At 40.4% G+C, this 13,434-nt stretch overlaps 1 protein-coding gene across 8 annotated transcripts in view; it reads right to left on the reverse strand.

The window, feature by feature from the left end:
- LOC114571718 (neurexin-1a) overlaps positions 1 to 13,434 on the reverse strand; it is a 264,301-nt gene that overhangs the window by 16,077 nt on the left and 234,790 nt on the right. For 4 of the 8 annotated variants that reach the window (XM_028602857.1, XM_028602858.1, XM_028602862.1 and 1 more), the window contains one exon: positions 479 to 566. In XM_028602857.1, coding sequence (XP_028458658.1) covers positions 479 to 566 — 88 coding nt within the window. The remainder of the gene's footprint in view (positions 1 to 478; positions 567 to 13,434) is intronic. The other 4 variants (XM_028602856.1, XM_028602859.1, XM_028602863.1 and 1 more) reach the window with 1 other exon arrangement.

The raw sequence follows: 13,434 nt of genomic DNA on the forward strand, positions 1-13,434 counted from the left end.
GTAGTTGACAGATATAACAGTGGTGTCTATCTTATCTAAGTCTCAGCAAGAAAGCAAAGAAAGGGTATTTTCCCAAAATGTTGAACTATTGCTTTAAACGATTGTAGTTAAAAGGTTAGTCTAGCTGACCTTCCAAGTTCCGATTGTCCATTGTAGCTTGAGGCTATCCAGAGAAATAAATGAAAAAACTGCATTTATATTTTACGTTCCTGTACATTGAAATATAGAACCAGAAAAACTCTGTGAAAGGATGGAAGCTTCCCAGACAGACCTAATGGACAGCCTCAGGCTTGATGTGTCATGCAGTCGGAAGAAGAGCAGCTCGGCCTCTGAGAAGTGTTCAAGCTCTAACTAAAACTCCAATCTGCTCATTTAAACATGTGTGTTAGCCCAGAGTGTCTTGGTGGGGGTGGACTATGACACACAGAGACACACTAACACACCCAGAGAGAAGTAGAATAAAAAAGAGATGACTAACCTAACCCACCTGAGCTCGGCTCACAGGGATCAATGTCCTCATCATCGCTCGGACACTCAGCTGATGCCACCAGCAAGTCGTCGGTTGTCTGAAAAGAGAGAGGCAAACAATGGAGTGGTGAGGGCATGAAATACTTAGCTGCATCAATGGGGTAAGATGGCTCCCACTCCGAACTACCAGTAGTGGTGCTTCCAGAGGGTTAGGTAAAGAAGAACAGGGCAGATGAGATGTGAATCCAGACAGCTACGCTCTTTGGCTACTGGATTTATCTGTCAACACTGTCCCACACTGCCTGGCACTGTAGCAGCTGCTACACTGCTTTCAAGGCAACACTATCCTTACAGAAATGAGATCTGATTATTGAGCAACGGTGAAGGCTAAAGTTCACAGCACAATTGTCAACGTGCATGCTCAGTTTGTGCTGCAGTGTGTGGCTTTGCATAACCCTTCAAGGGCTTGTTAGGATCCATCACAAAACACCTCTGACATTTAGAGGACAAGCAGCCCTGAGGGCTTAAAAAAGAGATATGAAAACAAAGGGCAGAGCAGCAGAGGTTTCAATCAATATTTCCCCTCATTTCTTTTAATGTGATTCAGTATCACTTTTACATAATGAGCATCCAAAATAAAATGCAAAATCAGGGCATATGCGTAGGAGCTTCATTACTCTCCTGCCACATCTACTCTAACACCAAATCCATTTTAGACTGTTTCCAATGCACTTCCTCACTCGCCAAACACAATACCCTCTTGGAAAATAGGAAAGGGCAAACAATAGACCAGAAAAAAGTACAGTGTATAACATTATACCCCAATGTTCTTTTATAGTCGTGCTTCAGGCCATTCGATCAGCTCTGCGTTAAAGGTCATTTCATTTAAGCCTGGCAGCCTCTTCAGGGCCGGGTTAGATTTTCGGTTATGGAGCGCTGCTAAGCAGAATAACCTGATGCTATATATTTAACCTTGCACCTCTACTTATCCTCTTTGTACTAATATTTTTAAATTCTCAAATGCATGCGTAGCAATATTTATTATCTTACATTGTTTTATACTCTGTGTATGACAGTAACAAAATAAAAAAATAAAAAAGGGGTGAGACATGCATTAGGCCTCAAAAATGAAGATGGACTTGGAGTTTTATTCAATTTGTGCCATTATTTCACTGATGGTTGACAGTGCTTCAAATATATCTGTAAGTTGGATTAGTATTGACTCATCTTAAGGAAATTAAAGGTGATGTCATTTTGCTTAACATCCATTTGGATGCATATAATGCAATTTTATTGGGACTGTAACATCATTTTGACATTCTGAACACGGACCAACATCATCTTTACATAACAGACCTGGAGATGATAGATCAAACCCATTAAGGGAGTTGTGGCGGAGGGCCGTTTTTGGTACATCTGTGCTGGGTGAGGCCCGGGGAAGCCTTCCAAATGTATATTTAATTTGCTGTGCATGAGGCTGATATACAGTGTCGGCCATCCAGATGGCAAAACCGCCAGATCCTGGAGTGCCACATCCATCACTTCAGCCTTGTGATTTGTTTTTCCTGGCGGGAGATCTTGACACTCTGCACTCACTAGCAGAGGTACGGGAATCAAGGAATCAATACTCCCTCTCTCTTCTTCCCACCTTACCACTCTCATTCTTTCTCTCTCTCTCTACCTCTCACATCCTCTCTCTCTCTTTCAAACTGTCCTTCAGATTTATTTGCAAGCGGAGAAGAGGAAGCAGTGTGATGTGGGTGTATAGATGTAGGTTAACTCCCTAAAGAATTACCTGAGTGGAGGTGTATGCCCGTTCATATTTTTATGTTTCTGTCTCCTCATTCAGGTCAGAAAGCTTCAACTCCATTACTACAGTGAAATGCAATTTTGAATATGGTTATTTGTTCATCTCTTTACAAGATAATCTTTGATTTTATAATTGAATGTGCAGACATCGAATCCAGTACTTTATGGGATTAATGTACAATTTAAAGCTAGGATTCATCATTTCTGTTTTGACTGTAAAACAGGAGAAAATTGTTTATGTTATATGGACATACTGTTATAACTGTGAGCTTATAAATGTGTCATTTCGCCTTGATTGAGATTTTCAAATAAGTGACAGGGAACCATGATATATACTTTCATATCAACACCATACAATAATTTAATTTCACCCTCCAAGGACAAAGTGTTGCTAAATTGTGCCTGTAAACTACCTCTAAGTCCAATCTGTTTTTTATTTTATCAAAATGTCAACCTTATATGCTATACTTTTAAATGAAGCATGTGTGTGTGTGTGTGTGTGTGTGTGTGTGTGTGTGTGTGTGTGTGTGTGTGTGTGTGTGTGTGTGTGTAGTGGATGTAAGCCTGTGAATCAACGCTAAAATGAATTTACGTGTTACTGGGTGTAAGTCTGCCAGCCAGGATTAGTGTGTAGGTCAACATTTTGATGTGTTCATGACCTGGTTGAAATCCAATAACATTATCAATTCATGGTGTCCTTCTCCAATGCTTGGCTTCTTTTTCACCCGTGGCAATTCAGTGTGGGCTATGTGAGGGGCTTACCATGCAATTTAGCTACTCTGATGAAAACTGACAGGTAGCTTGGCTGGGATGTCTTATAAAAACACTGAAATCTTAGGGAGATCTTTTCTAAAGGAGGAATAACACAGAGTATGAATGTGCTGATTTGGACACCGCTGTGATTTGACTTCAAAATAAAAACAAGGTTTCTTTTTCTAAAGTTTTCCAGAAATACTGTATGCTTATGGCAGGGTTCATTAGCTCAGCAGAGTCAGGTTTACTGATGTGTAGAGCATCATGCCCACAGGAAAGATGCTCCAATAGAAAAGCAAATAAACACGATGTACCTGTAGTTCATTTTATGAAGGTACTTCTAAAATGCTAAAAGCAAAGGCTCGCGGCTTGCAAAGCATCATTAATCTAGTGGTAAAGTGCTGAAGCCATGGTGAACCTGAAGCACAGCTCATTTATCTGGCTCTGCTCAGAGCAGCAGAGAGCACACTACTATAAGATGTACTGAGAAAACCTGGGGAGACAGTTGGGAGTATGAAACACACACTAATGGAAGACAAAGAGATAGTGTAGAGAGAAACCTGTTTTTAGTGTTCATACAAAATGTATGAACATGTTCATACTCTCCACGTACAGTGTCATTTCAAATACTTTAGGTGTCAGGGGAGTTTAATATAGAAAGACAAAAAAAGAAAAATAAATCTTAGTAGACCTTATAGCGAAGTAAAGCTATCGACTGACCTTGGCTCGTGCACTGATTGAACCATCAAAGGGGATGTGGACCAGGAAATTCCAACCTGACTCAGCCAAACGTGCCCTGGTGCTTTCTTAGCACTGTCATGCTGCTTTTCGATCTCTGACGATTGATAATGGTCCTCCTTAATGAGATGTCCAGGCCAAGCCGCGGTCTGCATGCATGCTCGCTAAAGCTTAGTCAGCAGTGTCATTCTGCTGGACACCAGGTTATCTACAACTCTACAAACACTTATCTGCTCCCAACTAATGCTCAACTAGACAGTGTCCATCGTCACTCTCTAATAACTACTGTAAGAAGTAGGTGGCTCTACTACAATGCACTACATTTCTACACTTCTCCTCAGAAAGCATGTTTTCCCCTCTTAATCGTGGCAGAGAGAGGAGGGCAGCTCTTCAGAGAGAATGCCGTGTGCTGCTAACCCGGTGCTCGAGAGCAAGAGACACCTTCCTCTGTGATAACCTGTCGGCATGTCTCTACGGAGAGCCGTGGGTTTTCACATTGTTTTCTCTCTGGTCTAATTTGATGAATGCTCTCTGGCACACAACCTGTCTCTTTGGAGACGAGCTGAAAGTCAGGAGGACACTGAAGGCATCTGAAGGGTTTATCCGAAGCATGCCTCTGCTGTCCCGGTAATGTATTCCACTGAGGATGCTTGCTGTTTTCTTTTGCCTTTGCCTTTCCGTAGTAAGCCCTGTTTTTTCCCACTATAAGCTATGTTTCGCAAAGCTCTCTCTCTCTCTTGTTTAATTGCTGATCGGTGACAATAATAACATGGATTTTTTTACTCAATGTTTGTAATCTGTTGCTCATTAAGATCTGTAAATCCAAATGCTGTTATCAGACAGTAAATTTTGGGTTGATTGAAAAATCAAAGAGAAAATGTCTCCATGTTATCATGACACATAAAAAGCCTTAATGTCTGCTAAACAGCACGCAAACCTGCGGATTGTTTTTTAAACTTCTGATCTTTGTCCTACTACATCTGATCCTTCATTACCATGACCCATATGCTCACACTGCACTCAATCCATTAAAAGTAAGCTTCCTACCGAATAACCGTTCCCCACGTGCTGTCAAGGAAGAGGACAAGGAAGAAATCATTGATAGAGGTGGACTGCACAAAAGTCTCTCCAACCGAGAATATTTGTCTGAATATTGTAAAACCACAGTTTTTTTATTTTGTTTTTTACAAGTAGAATGTTATATTGTCTATAATAATATTTTATTCTAATCTCACTTTATATGCCAACAGACAAGTTTCAGAACCATAGTGAAAATGTGATTTCAGGATGTTTAGAAGACATAAGCATAATGTGTTTTCACTTACAGATGGAGTGTGTTCACTGAAATATCAAGGACAATAATTAAATATATTATATTTGATCAAGGGTATTACTCCACCAATAATGATGCTCAGAATAGTTATAGAAAACATTTAGTATGCTTGTGTATTTTGTACTTTTCTGAAAGTAAAAGAAATAGATATTGCATCCTTTTCTAATTGTTTTATTTAGTTCAATGTTAAAAAATCACTAACTGCCGCAATGTTGTTCAAACTGTACTTTGTATTGTCCTCAAGGACTCCGCCAATGCTATAACTAAAACGTTTTTTATATCTTGCCTGTAATTGGCACTGGCCATTGAAGCCAAAACTCTGAATGCCTCTATAAAATCAGAGCAATCCGTATTCCGTTCCTGTTCAAACCCTGTGCCATTATTTCTCATGCTGGCACTGACCACTGAGTTTTAGTCACAGTGCACAGACTAATTGGGAGGAGTTTGTTGCAACACATCATTAGTGTACCAGTGACAGAGAGAGAGAGAGAGAGAGAGAGAGAGAGAGAGAGAGAGAGAGAGAGAGAGAGGGAGCGAGTAAGGCGATGGGACGGCAGATAGAAACGGCTCATAGTTAGAAACGGGATGAATTTACCCATGGCAGCTATCACACTGAAGCAGCAGCTCTTATCAGAACGCCTGATGACACCCAAGTATCTAACTTAGAACCCTGGAACTAGGTCGATGTTGATGAATAATTTAGTCCCAGATGCTCAATAGATTCCGACTGAATAATGAAGGTGTGTGGGCCTCTATGACTGGGAGTTCAGCTCAGTGTGCCTGGTCTTCGCCCACACTCTTCCTACTTCTGGTCTGCCAAGCTGTCAACATCATGGACTCACACAGACACAGACTTCAGCAAGGATGGAAGACAATGGAATGACATTATCGCTATCACAGCTACAGTGATGGATTTTTATATATATATATATATATATATATATATATATATATATATATATATATAACATGCTTATCATAAAAACTTATAATATCCAAGACATCTTGATTCTCTGAGCTTTTTAACAATTAAAGAAAAGCTCTGATGTGAGGCTTCATGGTGGCACAACAGATTGCCACTGCGACTCAGTAGAGTAGGTGCTGAACAATAGGGAACAAGCAGCCGGGTAAAAATGGAGATATTCTGCGGAAGAGGATTTACATCAGATTCTGCGATTCTCAGCAAATGGATCAACAAAGCTTCAAAACAAGCACTGCCAAAAAAACATCCGTCAATAAACAAACCAAAAATATATTCAAAAGAGCAACTAACACCAGGTGCTTCGTTAATTTTCTGGGAAATGAATTGTTGAGATGTTACTAAAATATGTGTTTCACTGAGCAAGGCGTGTTACGGTCATCTGTTTAGCTGCACTATCTGTTCAAAATGCAAAATATAATTCTGTCATAATAGCAAAATCTTGCATCAGAAAGAAAAATCAAAAAATATATAACTATACATAACATTTGGGGAAATAATAGGCACGGTTGAGATAAATCGTATTTTTTTTTTAAACGTGTAGAAATTGCTTGTTAGTATAATTTTAATTTTCTTTTATAATTTTACCTATTTTAAAGCACTGCATTGACATAATTATATGATAAACAAAACAGTTTTAAAACAACAACAATCCTGACTTTTAGGACTCCATCAATGTTGATGTTAAGGAACATCAAGACATAAGGTCACATATAACTACAGTATCTTGTTCAAAGCTGTCAGTAATTACCTGAGGCATATGAGCATGCCACTGAGTGCATTCTGTAGGTAGTGATTCTTCAGAGCACCTGAGAATTCATGGAAAAAGATGCTGGCATTTCTCAAAGGCAATTTAGTCAGAGTAATTGGCATCTTCTTCTTCCTCCTTTGACTGCCTGTGTATGCGATAGAGTAAAACTGGCCGTGGTGGACAGCTGTTTTCACTTGCTAAGTTATGAGACACCATCCCTTTTGGGAGAAAGCTTTTGCTTTATTTAAAATGAAGCAGCTGTTGCTGCAACTGGACCTCAGGCAGAGTATCAAAGTGTCATTAAAAAAAGAATGGTCGGAGGCTCTGCATCTTCTCCCCTGGTACCCACATGTTCCTGTCTTGCCATACATCTTCCTCGAGGCTTAAGTCGCTGCACCCCAGACAGTCTAACAAGGCGCTGGGAGGCAGCTTCACACACCTGGTACACCCACAGCACGCAGTGTGAAATCATACAAGCATAGTTTCACACAGAAACACAGACATGCCCAAGACGACTGGTAATGACATTCAATTTCTGCTACACGTGAACAGTCTGGTGGATTTAATCTGTCCAAAAACAGTTGTTTGTTAATGCGTATGTCCACAGAAGAGCACTGGATTTCATTATTTCTGGGGCGTGTAAAGGTTGTTGCTAATGTGAAAGGGGTGTTAACGTATTTCTCATTGTGGGGGTAAAGTCAAAGGAATGAATACAGTTAAACCAGCATATTTTGTGTCTAACAATGAAAGAAAAACAATACGGCTTGGGAATGAGTGAGCGGTGACAGGTCAATTGCTAGCTTGGTGCATAGGCCCAAAAAAAGCTACTGCTATGTAAAATGAAAGGCTGCATTTGAGAGAGCGATACAAAAGGGACAGGTAGGGGCTAATGTAGGAATGTAAAAGTGTACTGTAAAAGAAGTTATGGATATAAGGTAAACACAGAGCTGCTTCAAAATGTACACATGCCTGTGCCCTCATTAAACACGGTCTATCTCGGGGGACCTGAAAACACTGCTGTGTGAGGACTCCTTTTAATGTGGCTGCTTCAAGGCACTGCTGCAGCACTTTGTAGATGTTTCTCAAGTCCCCCTCAGGACCCCGCTCAACTTATTTTCCAGGAACAGTCCTCCGTACGGTCTTAATAAAAATTCAACATTCAACATTTAATGTGGTGTCTGAAATGGCTCAGGCACCAGGGTAACTGGGAAAGTTGTCTGGCTGCGTGGGAGGAAACAGTCCATTTCCCAGTCAGTGCCTGCGTAACACTATCACTATGTCAGTCACTGACTTAGAGTGAACCATGTGTGACTGGTGCCCAATTAATCTCCTCATACAACACGAGACATTCTGTGCGATGGATGACAAACAGTTATTTAGATTTCTAATTAAGCATGGCGCTTATTATTTATTATTGGGGACATATCAATAATGTGCACACACAATATGGGCGAGTGCCTGGAGTCACCTCACAGTGCAGAAAGAGTGCACATTGAGCGGCTGCCATGTTGGATACAGCTTCAAGAAGATTACACAGGAGAAGGCTGGATGCCTTCTGTTAGCTACATGCTCTAAATGATAAAATCTTAATATGAAATTCATAACACTATCTGCCTCCATCTACCTCCTACGCTCCCCCCCTCTTGTTCTTTCATTTCTTCTCTCTCTTTCCTATGCATAAACACTGCTCCATAGAAGTATATTACATGGTCGACTTTGTCCCTCCCCCTTATCCCTGCCTTCACACTTCTTAGATAAATGAAATCTTTCCCCTCTGGATGCCCTGATATTTTCGTTATCTGAAATCGAATCTGGAGCTCTGTGCACTGTGTCTGTAGCTCGCCTTGGTAGTAATCTGGCCTGAGAGCAGAGAACTGGCCTGGAGGAATATCATACACTAAGGATAAGCTGGGGAGTGAGGGAGGAATAACAAATACCAGAGAATGGCTTGTAATCATGGCGCTTTCTATCTAAATGCTAACATACAAACACTTGCCATTTTGGGGAAATTGTTCGGTTCAATCCAAGATAACTATGTAATTCTTCATCTTCTTGTTCATTTTACTCAAAATCTAAAAATAGATGACAAATCTAAGTATATGTCTGAGTGTGTGTTTTGAGAAAGAGAAAGCAGGAGAGGAAGAGATATGCAGCCTGGCCACAAATCACTGTCTTCCTGACTTTACCTGCGTCTTGACATGCAGTCCCAGTCCCTCATCAGGTGACAGGAAGAAATTTGTCATCCTAATATAGATGCCATCACTGCTGAGATGAATGTGAGCGGGCCTAATTCCCGTGTGTAACGTTTGCAAAAACATGACATGAGGAAAGAGGAAGGGAAGCTTTGCCCTACAACAGCAGACCAGGTCGCCTGTAGCTCCCACAGAGCGCCATCATAATCAGATTCCTGTCCTCCAGGTCTAGATGTGTCATTCACAAAGGGCCAAGTGCTATAAGCTAATGAGCAATGCTCTTGTTCAGTAGAGTTGAAACAATAGTCACAGTAATACAATTCAGGGTGGAAATCAATTGTAAAAAAAAATCTTAATAATAGAAAGCCTAAATTGGCAGCATTTATGGAGTTTCCAAAGGAAAATAGATTTGTCATCACTAATCCATCCCTGTGGCAGTGTTGTAATGCCAGACTATTACATTTTTGACTGGACCTGCTGTGAATAATTTGTAGATACTGTTTTTGTTTAATTTCTTTTTTCTTTTAAATTTTGATTCAGCTTTGGACTTGCAAAAATATGCTTTAATGGAATAAATCGATATTTTGTGATAATATGCTTATTTGCTTTCCTGCCAAGAGTTAGAAGAGAACATTTATACCACTATTATGTCTGTATGCTAATTATGAAGCTACAGCCAGCATCCACATTAGCTTAGCTTAGCACAAAGACTGGAAACAGGGGGACACAGCTAGCCTAGTTATGTTTTATGATAACAAAATCCACCTACCAGCACTTCTAAAGCTCACTACTAAACACGTTTTATCTTGTAGGTTTAATCCATACAAAAAACAAAGTGTAAACACAGTTGCTTCTTGGAGTCCCTACTGGTTGTCTGGCAACCCTAGAATCTCCCGTAAAACCACATATCCTTTTTACACTTTGGTTTTTGTACAGATTAAACAAAAGAGTAAATTTGGTAATTATTGAGCTTAGATGAGCTGTTAGGCAGACTTTGAAAAGAGCCAGGCTAGCTGTTTCCCCATGTTTCCAGTCTTTCTGCTAAGCTATGCTAACTGGCCGCTGGCTGTAGCTTCATATTTACTGTACATATATAAGTACAGTGAACATCTCACTCTTGGCAAGAATGGGAATATTTCCCAAAATGTCCAATTGTTCATTTAAATAAATGTAGACTCATATCATAAGCACTTGTTGGTTTGATTGAGTTATATTCCTTTCCCAAGGCCATTTCTCCATTACTCTCTGTCTCTTGTCCACTTGCCTATCAAACTAACAGGCTTAATTTGCTGGCATGCGGATGCCTTTATTTCATATCTGTATCTCCTGGAATTTCCTAATTGAATCTATGTGGTAATTACTGTATGTTACTTTATATTATTCTACCTTCCATCCCTTAACTCGCTTTTATACTAGATGTTCAACATCAGATAAAGATGGCTTCTCCCCGAACAGAACCAGCCATCTTGATATGTGTAGAGTATGATTTTAATCTAAAGTCGAAACTCAATTGCTACTGGAATGAAAGTCTAAATACAGAAAATAAGATAGATCAACATAGATTTACACTCCTCAAGTCAAGGTCTTTTAGCTTACTAATGTTCTTTGCCAACAAATATCTACAACTGAAGGAATATATTAAATAAAGGAGCTTATAGATGCATAAGTCAGTTTGTGGCTGGCACTTTCTACCAGCTTTTGAAAAATATAAATTTGTTTTTAAAAATGGAGAGAGCTCAGCACAGCTCAATGAGCAGTTGGCAGAGCTCATGTTCATGAATGTGATGTATAAACCAGCTGATTGCGGAATCTTGCAGGTGGGAGCAATGTACTGTAGGACAAATTGTACATTATGTTCAACAGTTGGCCCGGGACTATTATTTATACAAAACATTAACAGCAATTGTCCTGAGAGAGAACAATATGGTCTATAAAACATGCTGTAAAGCTGTCAGTGTCAGTCTCTCCTCCACGAACAATCCAACACTTTGCAAACAACAGAGACGACATTCACACTGCGTAGGTTTCATTTTTGTCATCCAAACAGACTTAGTGGGGCAATCTGTATTGCTCTGTAATGTTGCCAGCAGTGTAAACCTGCAAAAACAAAAGATGCTTCTTTGTTGACGATCTTAATAATAACAGCAGTATGTTTGATGTAACTGGCTGTAACAATTTTAGAAAATGTTTAAAACAAGCATACAGAAAATAAGGCACTAAAGGAAGACAAGGCGACCTAGGGCCTCTGCTGGCTAATGTTCAGATCATGTACCCACTGCAGACAAGCTGTCAACTCTCTACTGTCAACTATCAAAAAATGCAAACATTCATCAAATTATGTGAACGCACGTCAACGCACACTGGCATGCATGTGTTCACCCCTGCCAAGGTGGACTGGATCAGCGAGTCACATGGACACAGGGAAGGGCAGCTTCCATAATGGCCCCAGGTGAGGCTGAGATGATGGATATGGTCTGTCGCTAGGAGTGAACGCCCCGGGCCTGGGGCCACTGCAGGTCGACAGCGTTACCTCCTTTGCCATCTGTCAGCATTGGGTGGGCACAAACCCATGACCAGGGCCTGGGGCAAACACACATCAGCATCACCTTCAACAACACACACCTCACTTTAGGGGCAAAGTGGGCAGGTCAGCACACAACACACAAGTGCGGATTGACCCATCTACATTCTGTATCCTACAATTCGACCCATTTCTGCTCTGAGCAAATGATTTTTACACATGCAGCCATTGAATTATCCACTCTGTTTTTTTTGTTTCTTCCGTTTGGATAGGTGGTGACACCAGGCCTTTTCATAAAGGAATATATGACAATAAATATAATAAAACCAGAAAAATCAATAGTGCACCTGTCAGTGAAACGAGCCATTTGATAGCCATCGCTCTGTTTTTCCTCTCAAGCTCACAGTATCTCAGGAGCATGATGGTCAATCCCATACATCTGCATTGCAGGGGAAATCTTATCCCAAGGATGTTTTCTTTCTGTGAATAATTGAAGACACCACAACCTTACAGGCCAAACACTGCAGTATGTCTCTAAGTCCATGAGACAGTTAGGTTTACTATTATAAATGAAATAAGACTCATCCAACATGGCTGATTACTTCTCCCTGTTAATGTGGAACACTTAGTGTTTCCTTATTCACCTCTCCGTTTGCTGTGCATGCTTCTGAATACATGTGCACACTAGGGATGCACCGAATATTCGTCCACCGAAAATTTTCGGCCGAAATACTTTTATCACCGAAACAATACGGCCGAAATGTTGTGATGACGCAAATAGAAACCGCGACCTGCACGTGTGTACCCGATCCGTTCCACCTGCAAAGCGTCTCCAAAGCAAAGAGGTTGAGACGGACCACGGAGTGAAAACAATGAAAAGTACGCTCTTAGAGTCTGTCAGCACACGTTTCAGTGAGATCTATTCGGATCCTCGCACTTCATCGCGACTGTACTTGATCCGCGTTATAAAGACCATTACTTGGATGCGGTAATAAAGCAGGGCGCACGAGAAATGAGCCAGGCCGCAATGGATGCGGAGAACCCGCGTGGAGACGGAGCAGCGCCCAGCGCAGGAGGAGATCAGAGCGCAGGAAAAAAGACTTGTCTCTCTGCACCAGATGAGAAGCATGCACCCTCGTTGTTTGATATGTTCAGTGAAATCCTGCAAGAAAGTGCCTCAAATAATAATAATAACAATAGGTAAGCTATTTTGTTCTTAGGCTACTATATACTGTATGTGACTATCAGATTGTAGCCATACTTCTGCTGGATATTTCTTTAATTAAACTTTAATATTAATTTATACAATTGCAATGCCTTGATTTTAGTAAAGTTAATACATAGTCATAGCCATAAATGCAATGGTACTAATAATTGGCATAATTTCTTTTGGTGTTTCGGTTTTTGATCTTGGTTTCCTCTTTTTCGGTTTCGGCCAAGAATTTTCATTTCGGTGCATCCCTAGTGCACACAGAGGTAGAAATTAGACAAAAAGGATGTCAGGTCTATACTGTACAATAATGAAGTGAATCCAAGCTAAACTATTTCTCATATCAAATATGTATCAAACACAAAAGAAGGAAATCAAAATAAAGAGAAGACAAAGAGATGAGGACTAGTTTGATATTAGAATGTCCCTCATACTTTGGGGCTTTTCAAAACCATGATTTCACTTTTTTCATGACAGTTTAATTCCAATAGGACGTAGGTCCATGATGTGGATCATTCCCATATCTGTTGGGGATGAGCTGGGCAAACTCTGCATTTCATTTTCATCAAATTGCATGCCATTTACCTTCAACAGGTTGGTATCTTTCCTCTGTCTCTATGACCTTCCAATAAAAACAAAACGCAATAAAAGCCATCTTAAAAAACAACAACTACCAATCA

This window comes from Perca flavescens, chromosome 17 (genome assembly GCF_004354835.1).
Source record: "Perca flavescens isolate YP-PL-M2 chromosome 17, PFLA_1.0, whole genome shotgun sequence".
NCBI classification, from domain to species: domain Eukaryota; kingdom Metazoa; phylum Chordata; class Actinopteri; order Perciformes; family Percidae; genus Perca; species Perca flavescens.